At 38.3% G+C, this 19,187-nt stretch overlaps 3 protein-coding genes across 3 annotated transcripts; all 3 read left to right on the forward strand.

Annotated features, from left to right (window-relative positions):
* The first annotated feature begins 971 nt into the window (after window positions 1–971).
* Window positions 972–4,145, forward strand: mgst1 (microsomal glutathione S-transferase 1). The gene is made up of 4 exons (XM_005797737.3): window positions 972–1,053; window positions 1,331–1,460; window positions 1,812–1,903; window positions 3,771–4,145. The coding sequence occupies exons 2-4, from the start codon at window positions 1,347–1,349 to the stop codon at window positions 4,015–4,017; spliced, it is 453 nt and encodes a 150-aa protein (XP_005797794.1). The 5' UTR covers window positions 972–1,053; window positions 1,331–1,346; the 3' UTR covers window positions 4,018–4,145.
* Window positions 4,146–13,951: 9,806 nt separating this feature from the next.
* On the forward strand, window positions 13,952–17,777 carry LOC102227504 (GTPase IMAP family member 7-like). Its single transcript, XM_005797795.2, has 2 exons — window positions 13,952–14,609; window positions 16,047–17,777. The coding sequence occupies exons 1-2, from the start codon at window positions 14,588–14,590 to the stop codon at window positions 17,012–17,014; spliced, it is 990 nt and encodes a 329-aa protein (XP_005797852.1). The 5' UTR covers window positions 13,952–14,587; the 3' UTR covers window positions 17,015–17,777.
* A 458-nt stretch (window positions 17,778–18,235) lies between these two features.
* LOC102227244 (GTPase IMAP family member 4-like) lies at window positions 18,236–18,958 on the forward strand. The gene has a single exon (XM_023352712.1). It carries the CDS (start codon window positions 18,236–18,238, stop codon window positions 18,956–18,958), a length of 723 nt encoding a protein of 240 aa, XP_023208480.1.
* The last annotated feature ends 229 nt before the right edge of the window (window positions 18,959–19,187 follow it).

Consider the following 19,187-nt stretch of genomic DNA (forward strand, 5'->3'; position numbering starts at 1 on the left):
AAAATCTTAGAGACTTTTTATCTGCAGCCCCATCTTATCATCTGTACTGAATAAATTTGAACTCACCTGCGTCACTTACCAGGTTAAGAAGAAACCTGGATGTTTTTTGCGTTAGTTTTCAGATTTGGGAGGAAGCCCAGCCTCTTGGATGAGATGAAATCCCCAGACAAAAGATGTTCCAAATGTCCCAAACAATCAGAAGAAAGTTCATTGGAAAATAACTTTTCACCAGTCTTCTGGAATCCTTCCTTGCATTTCTGGGAGAATTTCAATCTGTCCTCAACAGTTACCTTAGACAAGTTGCTAGAGTTCTTGTCCAGTTGGCATTACATCACTCACTTACTGCAAATACTGAGCAATTTCTGAAGTGGCCACATCATGATTATCTACAGCTCCCTTGTCAGAAGGGAGATGATCCAGGAATTTGCTCCGCCTGCTTGGTCATCCTTAAACATGTAGCTATGTCTGTCAGCTTGATGATCCAGAAAACAGTTCAATCAACTGGAGCAGTGTCTTATATGTGAGGCCAGCTTGATACAAATTTATTATGGCTACATGTTGTTTTTTTTAAAGCTAAGCACTGCTAGCAGAAGGAGAAAGTAATGTCTCTCTCTCTTTGATAACAACCAGCCTGCTAATTAGATTTATACTGAGTCCAGCTGGGCACTTTCAAAGATATATACCTCCACTGATGATGAGAGTTAAAATAAAACAAAAAACATTAAGTTTGGTTGACAAATGCAGTAATTTTTGTTGTTTGTTTTGTTTTGCTTATTTAGAAAATAATCTTTTAAACTAACAAAACTCTTTGTAATGTATTATGTGGTCACTCTCACAATAATCAAGCACAAAACCTAAAAGTTCAAATTCAAAATGTGTGTCTTTGCACTAAGAGAAGTTTTCATTGGCTGAGAAACTGAGCAGGTCAGCTCCAAACAGGAAGTGTAACTGAATCCCACCCACTGTGTGAACTGGGAGGTGTCCTTATGCAACATGTCCAGACTGCTCCACTTCTGCAGAGTCACTGCCAAGAGACAACAGAGCAGGAACACTGTAAGTTTTTTTTATGATTTATGACTTTTGGCTTGTTTGTTCCCTAATTGCTTTGTATTTTTTATGAACTTCATGTGGGTCAGTGTATAATGGTGAGCGGGTTCACTGAAGCTTGTTTTGTTTCAAGCATTTGGTGACTGTATTTGCTGTGTAAATGCATGAGGTCTTTGTAAAGTTGCTGCATGAGGTGTTGACAGTACATGAAAAACAGCTTCAGTCTAACAGCTTTTTACAGCTAAAAGTAACACCCTGCTGCCTCCTCTTCCACCTTCACCAGGTGTTAATTTGTAGAAATGGCCACAATGGACAATGAGGTATTCCAGGCTTTCGTCACCCATGCTGCTGTTGTCACGCTCAAGATGATGCTAATGGGTCCAGTGACCTCGTACTTCCGCTTCACCAGAGGGGTAAGTAACACAAATGGGTTACTGTCCTTTTAGAACAGTTTCTTTATTTTAAGGTTTTAAGTTTTACCATTGGAAAAACTTGAACCATCGTGATTAGTCACTATGGTTTGTGAGATGATATTAGTATTTCTGCCAACCAGTCGGTCCAGTCTGCTGTCGCCCGAAGTGTCAAAACTCATCATTCAGCGCGAAAGTTTTAGAAGTGAAGACCAATAACAAAAAATGTTTCGGCCTCTTTTTGCAACAGTTTCGACTCAAAGTGCGCTCTCCCTTTTTTCTGCTGCTGGTTCTGGAATTCCTGGAAAGCAGATATAAAACACTGAAATATGTGCACGTCATCTCTCCTTTCAGTCCTTCTCTAACGAAGAAGATGTTGCCAGAAAGTCTGACGACGAAAAGAAGAAGTTGCTGAGGAGTCATCCAGATGTGGAGCGAGCTCAAAGGTGAGACGCTCTGCTTTTTATACCGGCTGCTCCAGATAGTTTTGGCCCTTGACTGGAGTTTTAAAATCCCTCAACTTGAAGGAGTGGAGGAGGGAATCTAATAGAGAAATATTTCCTTTATAAAACTCCAACACATTAAAAAAAAAAAAAGTCAATTAAATAGACCTCTCCTCATGTGTCTGTAATAAAAACCTGTATGGTTTCAAGTGCACACACATAGATCAGGTCAATGTGGCTGATTTGGTTAGCTTTAATAAAAGCATTATTTAGGGACTTTATTTTGAATTGTTGTAAGAGTGCGAACCATCCATTCAGTCTCTGGATCAATGCAGCATGAGCTGTGTCAGCGTTTTTGGCTTAAAGGATTTGGGAGGCCAAAGTTCTAAATCTGTGAAGATGGAATGCTCCCTGCAGTGTAGAAGTGAATCTACAAAAGAGTTCCAATATTTGTTGTTTTTTTTCACATGAGTGATGGTAAAATGGAGCAGGAGATAGATGTACAGATCAGGGCTCTTCTGCAGCAATGATTTCATTGCTCTGTTTTTTATTGTGGTAAAGAAGCCAAACTGGATGGTGAAGCTCTGGCTTTTCTCGGCTATCCACCGTGTACTCCAACCCTTATCTACGGCAATGAGACCTAAACTGTTCCTCCATGTGGAAGTTTTCCAACAGCAAACCCAATGGAAGGATACCTGAGGGCACATCCAGAATTCCACGGAGGGATTTTAAATCCCTTCTGGTCTGGAAACCCCTCAGGATTCCTCAGGAGGAGCTGCAGGGTGAGAGTGTGGAGAGGAATGGCTGGGTTCCTTCCAGAACATGTTGCCTCTGTTATCTGACCTCCAGTAACAGAAAGACGGGAGTGATTATTTACTTAGTCAAGAATACTTAGAGATTATTTGTTTGCATCTTACTGCGAATAATGTGTTACTCCTGAGAAACTGATACTTTTAGACCATATGAATATCACCATGACTCAGTGACTTATGAGATGTATTCGCATCATTCCTAAACATATTTCAAGTGTGGCATTCTCAGATTTACCTTTGGACTGTTTTTCTTAATCATTGTTTTGGCAGTTACTGTGTCTTTGATATTGCTGACTCATGCAGATGTTTGTAGAGGGAGCTGCTCGCACATTCTCCACTTCGATTTCAAAATGGTACTTTTATATTATGCAACAGGCAATTAAAAGCACCTGCCAACGCATGCTCACCAGGTGTGTTAATGACTTATTTTACAGCTCCTAAAAATCGGAGCATTGGGGGACATCCTCCACTGCCTGTTGGTGTTCCTAGTTTAACACATGATTTCCTCCTTCCTCTTGAAGATGAAGTTTGAAAGCCTCACAGTGACCTGTGGAGCTGGCACTGTGTTTCATGCTCTTAGTCACCTCTGATAAGAAGGCAACACGCCACTCTGCTTGTGTTTGTCCCTCGGGGAACTGATTTGTGTCTGACAAGCCAGTTTCTGACAGTAAAACATAAACTGGTTTGTGTCTGGCAAACCAGAAACTGGTTTGTGCCTGACAAACCAGTTTTTGACAGTAAAACAGAAATTGTCAGAAACTGTCGGCCATTTGCATCAGACTCCCAGAAAATAAGCAATGTTGGCGCAGTCTTCCTGTAAAGGTTTATTTCATCTTATAAATTGTTCTGATGAAGAAAAGGTACATTTCCACATACATTATGCGACAAATAGGGCATCAACTGCCATTACCAGATCCTGCAACTACTTCCTGAAATGATAAAGGATTTGCTCCTGTATGCAAATCCTTTATGAATGTAAATAGTTGAAATGAAATGCTTGAAAATAATCTGTAGTCTTGAAAAGATGTCACTTTTTTTTTTTTTTTTTTATCCTGCAGGTGTCACCGCAACGACCTGGAGAACATCGTTCCATTCTTCTTCATCGGTCTGCTTTACGCCCTGTCTGGACCCGACCTCTCCTCCGCTTTGATTCACTTCCGTGTATTCACAGCCTCTCGGATCTTCCACAGTTTTGCCTACATCCTGGCCTTTCCCCAGCCCAGCAGAGGGCTTTCCTACATGCTAGGAATGTTGACCACATTGTCCATGGCATACAACCTGCTCAGTAAAGTTTTCGTCCCATAGGAAGCATAACACCCCCCACCTTCCTGCGTGAGAGTTCTGTGATTTTTTTTTTAATCTTTTTGCACCTGACAGACCCTTTAAATATTGGGGTTTTGCATGAGAAAGAGCAAATAAAGTTTTGCATTGACTGTCTGTGAGTCATCATTTCTCCCAATAGTAAAAACTCAGAACACAAGTTAATGGCTGCAATAACTGTGAATAATGCATACATGTAGAGCTGAGAGTGTAAAATTTGCAGTGGGAAGAAAAGTGCTTAGAATAAATAAAGTAAATCTCATAGACTTTGCTTGTTGGGAAAACAGTTTTGGGAGGGAAGTGCTCTGTTTGCAACACATGGAACAAGCAGATCTTTGATATGATTGAAACTTGAGTATTCAGAGGTTTATATTTTAATATTTAATGATTGACTTTAGCATGAAGCTTTTTTTGTTCACAGAATTAAAATAGTTCAACCTCAAAATGATCTAGACTATTTTATTAGTTTTTTTTGTTCAATTTTTTACTCATGGAGTGAATACTTCTAATTTTGGCAATGTTGCTCAAGTGAAAAATGATGCCCATCCCCATATGTCCAATAAATGCGTCAAATTAACAGTGGATATTAATTCCATTATGTGCACTAATTTCAGATAGACCAGTCCCAAGCACTGAACCCTGTGGTACCCCATAAGTAATTGTGATGTAGAAACTTGAAAAAATTTAACTATTGGAGAAATATGATCTAACTCCAGCTCAGGGCTGTGATCTGCTTTATCAGATGTACGGATACAGAATATAAACCTAGTTAACTTTAAAAGAAGGCACTGTGTTGGTGATTTTAAATATTGTTTTTCTATCTAGTGAAAAGTGCCAGCAGTAAAGAAAATCCGGTCCAAACTTCATTCATCCATTTGAAGTTAAACTTTGCTCTTGTTTTCACAACTCACTGATAACCATAATGCTGCTTGCTCCTGATAAGCTCTGAACTGTAAACAGATTTGCTGTTTCCTGTAGAATGCTTTTATAGAAAAATGCAACTTTATCTGTAAATTAGATATGTTTTTAGTGGAGATGTCTGCATGGTTAACTCCATGTTTGTATGCTGTAGCTCACTGGCTTTGTACAAGTTGCTCGTCAGTTTTAACCCACACCCACAATGAGTGGGTGTGTGGCGCACTCATTTACTCTTCCTGTCATAAGACTTTTGGCACAATTCTTATCATTTAGTAGCAGAACAGACAGAGTTTATAGCTTACTTAGCTGTGCTTAAAGATTCCAAATCCTCAGAAATGTTTCCATAGATTTGTCTTAACAAATGGTCTGATATTTTTCAGGTAATGGTCTCAGTCAGGGGGATATCAGTAAAAATAATCAAGCAAATTACAACAAGAGCAAACACCGTGAAGTTAAACCTTCCAAAACTAGTCATGCTCATTAAACTTTTAATCTACTCATTTTCACACATTCCAACCACAAACTATTTTATTGGAACTGTATGTGGTAAAGAAAAAAAAGACATGCAAGGTTATAAGGTAGAATGAAAACTACACGTTTTTTTTTTTTTTTAAATAAAGGTCTGAAAAGTTTGGCATGCATTTTATTCAGAAAATAGTATTCAAGGGAACTGTTTACTATACAAACACTGTTTGCTGCAGTTGCAGTTGTAAGACCTTTGGAGTTCATATCTGCATATCTACAGTACAGACTGAAAACTTTGCCAATTTGCCAGTTTTTGAGAAATATCTCTACCTCTAGCTGAATATAATTTAAGTGTTGTCAGATATTCCTGATTGGATTTAACTCAAGACTTTGACTACTCCATTCTTTTCCTCCATTGCTGCTCTAGCTGCGTATATATCTCTGATTTATAGCTTCTATCCACTTTCCCATAAAAAGCAGATTTGCAGAATGCCTGACTATTAACAGTTCTCATGACAAATTCTTCTGCATGTTTGTACGCTTACATTTTTTTTCTGATGTTGATTTAAACAAACTCCACCAGATTTCCTAAACTTGTTTTAAGGATCTACTGCCCTTTAAACTACTTCACAACTTTCTCCCTGACTTGTCTCACATCCCCTCTAACACAACCTTTGAGACATTCACAAAAAATAAGTCAATTGGTTGCTCTGGGTTTTATTTAAGAGTGTTAGATTAAGTAGGGCTGAATAAAAACACACTATTAAGATTTTAATCTGAACAGCTTTTTGATTAGTCAAACAAAGTCCCATTAAAATACTTTGAAGTTGTAATGTGACACATTTCCAGGGGAATACGTTTGCAAAAGCTACATCTGCACCTACCTATTCATATCACCATGGTAACTGACTCTAAAACATAGTTAGCATTATAGGTGGTTTCTGATCAAAAGAGGATGTGAAGCTTTGGGTGAAAACAATTTTTGCTGCAGAGCAACAGATTTGCATACTGTTCCACAGTTTCCCCCCTCCTACTGTTTCCTCTCATTAATTCAAAGGCTGATCAGGGCTGAGATGGTTTACCACCCTGTTAGGAGCTCGCCTTAAGTCAAACTGTTTGACTAACTGCTGCTGACCTAATGTTTATTTTCCTCTGACAAAACAGAAGTCTTGTTTCCCAGGAAAAGTTTTATTTGAAATTGCTTTGAGCATGGATTTTCTTTTAAATAAAATGAAATTGACCAATGAGGCTCCGATCACTCCTGTAAAACAGCTCACCGCTCTGAGATCTATGAAGGATCCCCAGCAGTTCTGCTCAGTGGGAAATTATGCTCTGCTGTTCAGAGGAAAGCCATAAAACACTTCTGATTATTGAGAGGCCAAATGAATTGTGCACACCCCCACCGTTCTCAGCATCATCGGAGTGTTGGTGGCGATAAATAACTTATTGATTTGATTGAGCTGAAACATGAGAGTCTGCACAAGCCCCCAGCCATATGGATGTAATCGAAGCAGCAGACCACATTTGTCTTGATTATGGTCCATTTGGTCCAATAAGGAACAGGTAGCTGCAGTGCTGTTTGTCTCAGTCTCAGCAGGGGAACATGGAACTTACTTTTCCCTTTTGGCCCATCTACCATATTTACCAGTCCAAACTGGTAATTTGGCGATTAAATGTAGTGTTAAAATATCATCGGCTCAGTTTGTGTCAGCTCTGCACTTCTAGTTTTTATTTTGCTTGTTAGCATGGTTCCTCTTCTGGATATCTTACAGCGATGAGCATGTTATTCCAATCTGTGGTGACGAAAAAGGAGCCAAGCTGAAAGATGACGCTCGGGATTCAGTAGTCCATCTATGGTTCAACCTTCACCATTGTCTTCAGAAAAAAATCACGAGTGAAACGAGATTCTGGACAGAAGTGGCTGAAATGAGCTTCCTCTGCAGGGTGGCTGGGCTCTGCCTTGAAGATAAGGAGCTGCATCCTATGAGAGAGCCTCATCAGAGGAGATTAATTGTAATCAGAATGGCTCCTGGATGCCTACTGGAGGTTCTCCAAGCACGCTCCATTGGGAATTGCACCAGGAACAAACCCGGAACTCACTGCAAGAATTATGTCTATGTTCTGGCCAGAGGCCACATTGGATGCGAGGTGCTGCTGCAGAAGAGAGGGATGTTTGAGTTGAATGGCCTGGGATGTCCCAGGAGGTGGAGAGTGTGGTCTGAAGTTTGTTTCTTTGTTAAAAGAAAAAGTTACAAGAGACAACATAGGTGTTGGTTTGGGGAGTATTGAACTAAACCAGAGAGGCAAATGATAAGAGAATGAAAGCAGTTACCTGAAGCCTAATCTACACGTCACCAAATATCTAGGAAAACAAATAAATATGTATGTGTTTTGACCTTTCATCCACAGTAAAACTCAGTAAAAACTATTATTTGTAGAAACTTCCACCAAAGAGGAGATTTTAGCAAACTATTTGTGTTTATGTGTGTATATGGGAAAACAGAGATTTGGAGTCCCATGCATTAATCTGTGACAAGTAATGTGCTGATATAGTCACATACCTGCTTTAACATGATTCCCAATCAACATTGTCTTGTGTTTTAATAACTTTATATTCTAATACGCTATTTAAAAGTAGTTCAGTCTATATATCTGTCTATACAAAATGACTTTCCTGCTGCCATGTGTAATTCCTAACAAGCAGTCAGATCGGTTGACGTAGCTTTCAGCTTTGCTCTACACTGCACCCAATGCCCACAGCATGTTTAAAACCATCCTCAGGTTTAGATTGGTTAGGGTTAGGTAGGGGTTTCAAATAGATGAAATCTTATTTGAAACCGATCCCATGTGTAAAATTTAATCTTTTTTAAACAATGTGGCAGAGATATTTGTTTTTATAAAAATCCGGCTGAGTGTGTGCAATGCCCAAGATGGCTCATCTGATCAGAATTCCTTCTGGAAGCCTCTGGTTGGATGTTATCTGATCACATCCCACTGGAAGGGTATCTCTCTAGGGCAGGAAATCACCTGCCCTGTGTAGAAGAGTGATGCTTGGGTTACTGTCCTGAAGCTGTTATGATGTCACCTCAACTAGAAAGAAGGAAATAGATAGATGGATGATGGACCAAAGGACATTTAAACATTTTTATGAGATGAATTACAAATTAAATAGTCTTATTTTCTGATCTCCTAATGTGAACCATGATTTTCACCTACTCATCACCCAATTGAATCCAACATCAACAGATGTACAGTATATGAACATCTGGTATAACATGCAATATGTAGGACAAACATTCTTCTTATTAAAATTAATCACATTGTTCTGACTTTATTTAAATACACATTTTAATCTGCTTACACTTTCTACACATTAGGTTTAATGTTTAATGAGGATTATGGTTTGAATCTTATGATTCAAATGTTTGTGTGAAATTGTGCCTAATTTCACATAAACCCTTAAGAAGCTGACATCCATGGAAACTATTCCTCAGGTCTTTAATTCTGCATTTATACATCAGAGTGAGATGGTCTCGGTTAATAAAGCTCAGCTCCTTGTGGATGTCGAATGCATGAACTGGTGAACAGAGGGAAGCCTCAATGCTTCTATTGCCCATGCTGGAAGTTACTGTTGTGAATCTGCCAATTACAGCACGCCCATGCACATGTTGCACTAACGATTAACCTCATAAAAAGGGCTATAAGTGTGTTTAGAGCTGCTGATTTTACTGTGAGAGAAGGTTCAGGGTGCAGCAGTCTGAGGAGATTAAAAAAAGAATCCTTCCAACAAAGCCTGGTTTTAGAAAACAAAGGATAGTAAAGCCTCAATGAGTAAACAGTTACAACATAAATATCTTTATGTTGTGTTCATCCTCAGGCCTTTGGACATGTGTGCCAAATGTGATCACCTGCATAAAAAATTGCATTTACATGATTGAAAAAGACTTGTTCCTCAAGGCGTTTGTTGTTCTACGATCCCTACTGGACTTTTCTCTATTGATGCCGCCATAACACATTGAATTGGAAGTGAGCTTTGCCAAGGGCACTGATAGAAGCCCATAGAGCCTGGATTTGGGACTGGATTCTTCTCTGCTCTGTTAATTCCAACAAAAAGCTGGAACGCTGATCTATCTGACCACAGTCTGCTTTCCACTGTGTGATGGTTTGTCCCAGATCCCTCTGAGCACAGAGAAGTGGACTCCACTTCTGAACAGGGTTAACATAAGGCTTGTTTTTTGGGGGGTTTTCACAGTGAAGTTTGATACGGCATCTGTGTAATTCTGCAATGTCGAGCTTGACTAAATTTCCTGAAGTAATCTCTCAATGTGGTTCTGTCAGCTATTGAGGAACAAAGATTTTTGATGCAGGACCGTCTGGGACATTTGAGATGACGCACGTTCAGCTAAGAGCTGTTCTCAAAAAATACCCCAGTGTCCCTGAAAAGTTTTAAGACATTTTTGAACTGTAGGAGGAATATGCACATTCATATTAATATTTCTTAAGGGACTTTCTAAAAACGAAAAGAAAGATGATAGCAAACACTTTACTCTGATTATACTGTCTGAAAATTAGCAGCAAAGTTCAATGCTCACCTAGTAGTCTATGTAGGCATAGCAATACTTTTGTAAATCACAAAGTAGGCCTGAACTACTTCTTCAATAGAAATACACAAAATTTGTAGTAAGGTCTCTGCATCAGAAATGTATGCTTTTGTCAGTATTCTGTAAAAATCTAAAGGTTTAAGTATGTACTCTGCATATTTTTAGCTTTTTCTGTTTTGGTTTTTGCATATACTAAATCCAACATGCTGTAAACCAAAACTGCCACCTACGTGTCATCAATTATTGTCTTTGTTTCGCCTCTTTGGGTCCAACGGCCATCAACTTCAGCTGACTTGTTGTAGTGCACAGGAAAGAAAAAGAAACCAGCCAGCATTAGGATTTGAAGAAGGGGCAGTGGAGAAAGTTGAGAGGCAAACACAAGACTTAATGCTCCCTTGAGGCAACCGACATAATTCAAACAGAAAGCTGCTGCTGGCCTTCTGCTACAACTCAATAATCAATCTGAGGCCTTTACAGCGGTAGGAATGGATCCATAACGCATCCACATGAACTCATCTGTGTCTCTGTAAACACATTACAGGTGAGTCTTAAAAGGGCTGAAAACTCAGGAGATAAATTTGAGCCACGATGTGGAAAATATTGGTTGGAGTCAGAGGGTCGCTCAGCTGAATGCCCCGCTACAGAGGAATGACTGAAATCTTTCAACAACAGGAAGTGATGAGAAATAAAGAGAAGAGATGTTTGATATAAAAAGATGAGTGGGATGAAAATGGCTGTAGACAAGATAATTAGATTAAGCACAATAAAGACGGATGATGAGGATGAGTGGGATAATAGAGTGCCTCATTGAGGCATGAGGAGCATTATGGTTATTAAACAGCTTCAGAAATAAAGATGAGAAATAGCAGGAAAGAATATGATCAGAAGAGGTAAAAATGGTGAAGGGGTTAAGTGGGATTAATAGTTATACGATTGATCATAAAAATGGATGAATGCCATTATGATGATGAGGGTCAGTAAACATAAATGAGAGCCCAAATGAATATTGAAAACTGTCTCTAAAAAGGGATGAAGAGAACGACTGGGATGAACAGGAAACATGAAGAGGAATAAGGATGATTAGTGTGATTAAAATACATCTGAATCAGAGAGACGAGAAAGACAAATGTGAGGAATAGGGATGAAGAGAATGAAGCAAAAACTGATATTAAGGTTTGGGATAAATGTGGTTAAGAACACTAAGGGGATCAAAACAAGATTTTAGGAGGATGAGTGTGATTAAGAGGAATGAGGAGAGAAGAGGGGTGATAAGAATGATAAATATTGATTTATATTGGGATGAAAGGGGATTGCAAGGAGTGATGAGGAGGATGTAATGGATAAAACATTGTGTTATACAGAGAGATAATTATATACATATGACGATAATGATCTGTGAAGAGGAATGAAATGGAAAACAGTGTTGTAGTGAAGAATCAGGGGGAATAATCTGACACAACAGACAATGGATCGTAAATATGAAAAATTGTTATGAACGGCACTAAAAACTGTCTATAAAGGGTAATCAGGAGGAGCCATAAGAAAAAGTGTTACATGTGTTTATTCCATTAATTTACAGCTTAATAAAATGAACATGTCACATGTTAATATGAATAAAAGTTTTGAATGAAAAGGAGTAGTTAGAAGGACTACCACTTAGATGTGATTGTGCCTGTCATGTGAGGATGACCAGAAGATAAGAATTACTGTTCAGGTACCAAAAGTAAGCAGTTCTGTTGTTAGTATGTTGATGTCATAGCAGCTCATTTTATCTCACAGGACCACAACTTCTTTAAGCATCATCATATTATGTTAGAAACATGGTGGCAATTCAGAATTGAAAATAGTTAACTGTTTAAACCAGAGTTTCATAAATTGTGTATGTGTAAACTTAATTATGAAAAGTTGATGTTTTTGTAGATTTAGAGTGTTATTCTATATGCAGTGTGTTTCTCCTTTTAGGCAGCAGAGACACGAGAGAACAGCAGGTTGGACCAAGCATTCTTGGGCTCATCATGTGGAAAAACCTGCCATACTCAGAGGATTTTCACTTTCCTGGCATCCTCCCAGAGGGAGCAGTGCTTCAGTCAGCTCCGCCTCAGTAAACCCCTCATCAGGGAGCTGACTAATGCTCTACCAAGAAAAGATCTGATGTTATAGAATAGCATGTATAAGATTTTGTGGGACTTGTCATTTTGTTTGGCAAAACAAAAAAGAAATCCTCTGCTTTTTGACAAAGATTTTAATAATAAATCCATTTTGTGTAAAGACCAGGCTAGCAGTAAAGCAAGGTGGTGGGAGAAACATTGTGGGTTCTTTATAGTCTCTGTCTGCAGAGAAAATGCTGATTCTTTTCTTAATGTACAGACTGCCTAGCAGCTCATTTTGTGCTCTTGTCAGGCAGCAGAAAGACAAATATAAGTGAGCTGAATTCAACCGGCTGGACTCCGGTTGGTTCCATGAAAAAACTTCAGCCAACTACCTCGTCAACCCTTTCTGACATTTGAGCTGAATTGGACATTAGAATAACATGCTGAAGGATTCAGTATTTAAAGTCATAAAAAAGAGAAACAAAGAAAAGTGTAGGTGTAGGTCCAAAGAAAAAAAAGAAGAAAACAACAAATCACAGTGAAAGGTGAGTCTGAAAGCCTTCGGATTCTTGGCAGGTCCCCAACACACACCAACTGCTGTGAAATGTCACAGTATGCTAATGATTCATTATTATAACTGGCTGCTCTCAATGCAATGTTCACTCTGAAACCATGAGGGGCATTTTTTTTTTCCATGCTTGGGACTTTAAATTTAAATCCTTTTATACTTTAACTCATCAGTGTGAAGTAAATGTTTATTACGCAAAGAGAAGGCTGTGCAAAGAGGAGACTATCAGCATTTAGATTGCTTTCATCAGGGAGATCTGATTTCCACTGGGGATAAAATCTCTTGGGAAAATTAATTCAGTAAAAGAAAGAGGGCAGGACTGATGTTTTACCTAGGAGCTACAGGTACACATGCTTCAACTGAATCTATATAAATGGATCAATGAATTTTATGTTCCTTGATTAAATTGTTTTATAAAATGCCTTGAAATAATATTTGCTGGGAATTGGCACAACAGAAATAAACAATTATTAATGACATAGGTTGTAAATGTAAAAGAGAAACACTAGTGCTAATTTATTAAATGCACAAAGAAAATATTTAATGAAAAACAAATCTACAAATAAATAAAATGGATTCTTAATAGTAAATGCATAAAATAGACATTCAAAAGTAAATAAATAAAAAAACGATAAGGAACTAAAAGTAGACAAAATATATTCATCACTGAAACATTCTGAGACATATGTAGAAAATAACACTCAAAATAATGGATAAATAAGATTATAAATAAATAAGAAAATAAATAAATAATATTACCCAAAAGGAAGAAGAAATAAGTGAATAATAATGAAATCAATATCATAATTTCCAATATGTCCGTGATTGCTATTCTTTTCAACAAGAACAACTGTAAAAAAAAAAAAAAAAACAAATGCAAAGTTATCCCGTAAAAAAAATCTTTCATTAAATCTACAACATACAATCAGCATCACTTTTAACTTAATGTGCCTATTGAGCCTGAGCAAATACTGGCACCCTGTGGTGATTTGCAGGTATTGCACCAAGCTGAGTAGTATTAATCTAATCTGGTTTCAGCTCCCCTTACCCTTCGCCCTGTCACCTGTGTCAAACTATACATCATCATTCTTTTCGTTATTTGATGTGGCTTGACCAGAATTAAGGGAACAGTTGCAGGTGCTGCTTCAGAAAACAAGATACATTTCTGTGTCCAACTTCTAAATATGGTGAGATTTACCTCAGAAAGAAGACAAAAGAAACAGGTTTCACTGCATGCTTTCTGCAACTGGATGCTGCTGCACCAATCAGATTTATGAGACAAACCAACTACACAGTGGAAAAACCTGTCAGAGTATAAATTGACGTGTGCAAACAAATGACTGAAGAAGCAAATAATCATTGTGTTGCAACTGTTCAGTCAAAGTCCAGGTATCAACCTGATTGAGATGCTGGAGAGGATTCATCACAGAATTGATGCCTGCAAACATTACAGAACTGTATCCCCCAGCCTACCTTTGCCTGACTCCCTGTTCAGTTTTTGCAGAGCTGAAAAGTTCACAAACATCTGCTTCAACCTGATTTTCATGTTGTGCTAAGTTTGTAGAAAGGAATGTTTTCAGCTCATTCAGCTCTACAAACCAACAGATCCAGTTTTGGTTCAAGAGACGATCCTTCAGCCCAGTTTAGTCTGAGCTGACCTGAGGCAAACATAACCCACCAGGTTTTAGGCGTAAAATTGGAGCTTTAACTTTATCGAAATCTGGTTACTCTTGGTTTTTTAAAATAGTTCTTTTTGTTTTTTCCTTTTGACTTCAACTTATTCGTGCATATTTTCAGCTAAAAAAAGATACAAAAGGAACGCCCACTTGGAGGTATAAGATAGCTCATGTGTGAGGAAGACAGGCTCATTCAAAAAAAGACAAAGAACGATAGGAACAGCTGGGACTGTCAACATGTCCGGGACAAAATTTGCCGGTAAGAGAAGACTCTGAGGAATTTCATTTATTTGCCTTTGGTTTAGGGTCGGGCTGACATTCTTAACTCAGAATGTGTTTTCTGGTTTCTGTTCAAATGCATCCATCTCAGCAGTACTTTCAGCATGTCAGCTTGAAAAAAGTTGGGATTTTGATTGAAATTAATTGTGCTGGTTTAATGGTAAATCTAAAAATATATTAATTGTTCATGTTTTAACTTTTTACCAACACTATGCTCTGCAGACATACCTGAAGATCATGTGGTGAACTATTTCTTGACCCAAAAGGAATATTGCTGTCTGATTTATCTTTTGGAAGTTGATAAATTTAGCAGATGTTTGAGATTTAAAGTTCATCTAAAAAAAATGGTTTGAATTGAAACTCCAAATAGTTTTTTTGGTTTTTGCTAAAAGAGCATAACTCACTTTTTTAGAGAAGTAAGTATGTTTTATCCAGACTATTGTTACTAATTGTTAAGCACAAGGAAAAAAAGGAAATTATTAATTATTAAGCTAATTAAAAAGGAAAAAAAACACAAAAAAACAGGAGTACACCTCAAAATTTTAGCAGAAAACTGAAAGGAAAGTGAAGCCTTTTTTTGTCAAATGTCCAGATTTAGAGTCTATTTTTAGACATTCTTTCTGTTTAAAAAAACAAACAAAAAAAAACATCACAAGCTAAGCATGACACAGCATTTTTGTGGCAGTGACTCAGAGATCTGAAAGTTGAAGATCCAGCTCATAGATAGAAAAACAAACAAGGTTTACTCAAAACAAAAAAGGTTGTTATAAAATTAGTTAAACTGAAGGAATAACAAGAAAAACAAACCTCATGAATCACATTTAAAATATACCTTATTTTAAATCCAGCCTTTAAAGACCCAGAATTACGATTCATTTTTGCTTTGATGCACCTAAGTTGTTACTAATCAACCTACCTGACAATATGAAAAAGGCTAGAAAACCTACAAAGAAAAACGTAATACCTGGATATAAATAGGAATAATAGATAAAAAAAAGGTAGTCACTGATAAAAAGTTAATTGTTTTAACCTGCAAAATAGTGTCTTCCCAAGAGAGAGCAGAAACTGAAAATTTCTTCAAGAGTCAGTGATAAACTGGCAAAAATGATCTTGTGGGCCGATGAGACAATAAACTTATTCTTTGCTATTGGCAGTACTTGAAGATGGTTACTGTCGTCAAGGCTGGCAAAACCATAAATTAGGTTTAGATTGCACATGGACCAGGTTGGTTTGGATACATATTATCCACTTGATAAATGAATGTAGCATTTGTAACAGCATCTAAATAAAACATGTTACTTCTGGTGGTACATTGGCAGAGTATTATCACATTGGAGATCAGTTTTCTTCTGGTGTGTGCACAGTGCAGCCAACAGTGCAGCACTGTTATGATGAATGGTGTATTTCTATCCAACAGGGTTCACAAGCGGAATAGACCCAAGGGAGAGGAGAATTATTCTAGTCGGGAAGACTGGAGTAGGGAAGAGTGCCACAGGAAACACCATCCTTGGGAGAGAGGCTTTTGAGTCAGACCTGTCTCCATCTTCCCTGACGGCAGAATGCCACAAAGCCAGGGGGGTCGTTAACGGTTGTAATGTGGCCGTTATTGACACTCCAGGATTGTTTGACACAAACTTTACTCAAGAGGACGTGTTGAAGAAAATCAAGATGTGCATCTCTCTGTGCGCTCCGGGTCCTCACGCCTTCCTGGTGGTTCTTGAGTTGGGCAGGTTCACGCAGGAGGAGAAGGATACCGTCAAGATGATCCAGGACACCTTTGGAGAAGATGCTCAGAGGTACACAATGGTGCTGTTTACTCATGGAGACCAGCTGAAGAATCAGACCATTGAAAACTTTATTTCAGAGAGCTTAGACCTGCGAGCCCTGATTGACAAGTGCCAGAGCAGATACCACATCTTCAACAACGAGATCAAAGATCTAAAGCAGACCTACTTGCTTTTAGACAAGATTGAAGAGATGGTTGCGGCCAATGGCGGAGGGTACTACACAAATGCAATGTTCGAAAAAGCAGAGGCCGCCATATTGAAAGAAAAGGAGCGAATACTGAAGGAAACAGAAGAACAGCAGAAGAGGGAGCTGGACCAGCTCAGAGCCAAATACAATGAAACCGTTTACCGCAGAGAGGAGACCAAGGTGATCATGCACTACCACCAGGAGGCACGCAGACGAGCTGAGAAGTCAAACGAATTCCTCACCGCACCAACAATCGCTGTGGCTACGACCTGCGGTGCCGCCATTGGAGGTGTGCTGGGTGTGTGTGGTGGACCAATCGGAGTGGCAGTTGGGATCGCTGCTGGAGCTGCAGTCGGAGCTGCTGTTGGAGCTTTGACAATATCAGTTAGCAAAAATTGTCACATTCAATAACACAAGAGGGGCCAATTCAGCTCTCAGTCTGTCTCTGATTAATGTAGAAATACGTAGAGCTTTCAGCAGCTTCTTTTCTGTCAACTTGATTTTGCATAGATTAAATCAGTAAACAAACATGCTCGATAGGATAAAAATAGATTTGTCTAATTAAATGCTACCTTTCTGTTTATTCCTGAAAGGAAATGCTATATATGAGTATGAATCTTTTTTTAATTGTCTGGAAGACTGTTGAACTACAACTATGTACTGCAGTTGTGTGTAATCCTGTTCCATATATTGAGAATTCTCTAAATATTAAGGGATCCAAATCAGGGGATCTTGGGAAACTGTACATTGTCTCTGAAATCAAGCCACAAACATTAGTCCAGTGATGAATAGATTGGCGAGGGAGCAAATCATTGTTTCATTGTGTACATCTATTTAATATGAAATGATTTTGTTTCCACTTTTCCCTTTGATTTTAAAAACTGTAACATTCTGACATTTTACAAATTAGAAATAAAGACAAAAATGACATGAAAATTAAAAGTCTTTCTATTTTAAATATAACAAAACTGTATAGCTTTCGTATTGATTTATTTCACATTAACAATGTTTGATTCATGGTCTCAGCACACTAGCTTCTAAATTTGAGGTTTCATGGGTGGTATTGATTCTGATATAGTGACTGTTGGTGACTTTTTTTGTTTTGCTTTTTTAGATCAGTTTGCCTTTCTTTTTTTATTGTTTTACACAAATAAAGATCAATTTTTCACCATGATGATCCTGGTTTTCAGTTTCTTTTTAATCTTATGTATGTATTGTAATCTATAGTCATAAAATAAGTATTTCAAAGATTAGATCAGATGGTAAACTGATGTTTTTTTAATTATTTTTATGTAACCTAGAAATTATATGTTACTGACTTTCTGTGCTTCTACTGGGATTAGCTTAAATCCCCATGATATTTCCTCCTTGGTTTTCCACACTCGGATTGTTCTGACTGGTGTCTAGTCTTTGTCAAATCTGAGCCATCCTATTAAAAATGTTCCACATAATGTTAGTCTCATGCTGTTAAATTTGTTTAAGATTATAGTACAGTGATCAAACTGTTTCCTCAGACTTCAGACCCATACAGAATCATCAACAAAAGAAAAAAAGACACCAAAGTTGTTGCTGTGCTTTTCTGCAGGACCTAAGAAGAAGAAGAAGAGCAGCAAGGACACACTCCGGATTGTAATGCTGGGGAAAACCGGAGAAGGGAAGAGTGCCACAGGAAACACCATAATAGGAAGTGAAGTGTTCCAGTCGCTGGCGTGTCCATCTTCCTGGACACTCGATTGTAAGAAGGTTGATGGAGAGGTCTTAGGCCGAAGCGTTACAGTAGTTGACACGCCGGGACTGTTTGACACCAATTTCCAGGAGAAGAATGTTCTGAAGAAAATTGAAACATGCATCTCTTTGAGTGCTCCAGGTCCCCATGTCTTTCTGGTGGTCAAGAAGCTTGGAAGATTCACCAAGGAGGAGGAAGAAACCCTGAAGATAATTCTCAAGATGTTTGGTTCTGAGGCTGCCAAATATTCATTGCTGTTGTTCACACATGGAGACAAACTGAAGAAACAAACTATTGAGCAGTTTATTTCAAAGAGTTCAGCCCTTGAAGAGTTTGTCATGGCTTTTTCCGGTAGATATCATGTCTTCAACAACGAAGTGGCAAGTGAGGAACAAGTCCGCGAGCTGCTGGAGAAAATTGATCAAATGGTTCAGGAGAACCATGGCAAACACTACACCAAATGGATGTTTAGGAGAGCAAAACAGGCCTCAAAGAGGAGCGAACGAAGAGCTTTAGAGATGCAGAAGAAAAATGAGATGGAGAGGAAGAACACGTTGAAGACAGAGGTGGATCAAGAGATGACGGCATTGGGTCGAACGAAGAAACAAAACAAGTGTCGTGTGCAGTGAGAAACTCGACTTGCTCTTTGGGAACAAAACTATGTAGTTTACCTCTATTTCTTCACTGACGTTTTTGTCCTGAAATTGTGTTGTATTGTGTGGCACATTCTCAATTTCATCAAGGTGTTTTCTATTTTTGGGGTGAGGGGTTGTTCAAAAATTAATTACTGTCAATTATCATTTCCTTTAACTTGTTATAAATGGTTGTGCAAGTGAATTTAACAGACTAAGATTGAAG

Source organism: Xiphophorus maculatus, chromosome 19 (genome assembly GCF_002775205.1).
Source record: "Xiphophorus maculatus strain JP 163 A chromosome 19, X_maculatus-5.0-male, whole genome shotgun sequence".
NCBI classification, from domain to species: domain Eukaryota; kingdom Metazoa; phylum Chordata; class Actinopteri; order Cyprinodontiformes; family Poeciliidae; genus Xiphophorus; species Xiphophorus maculatus.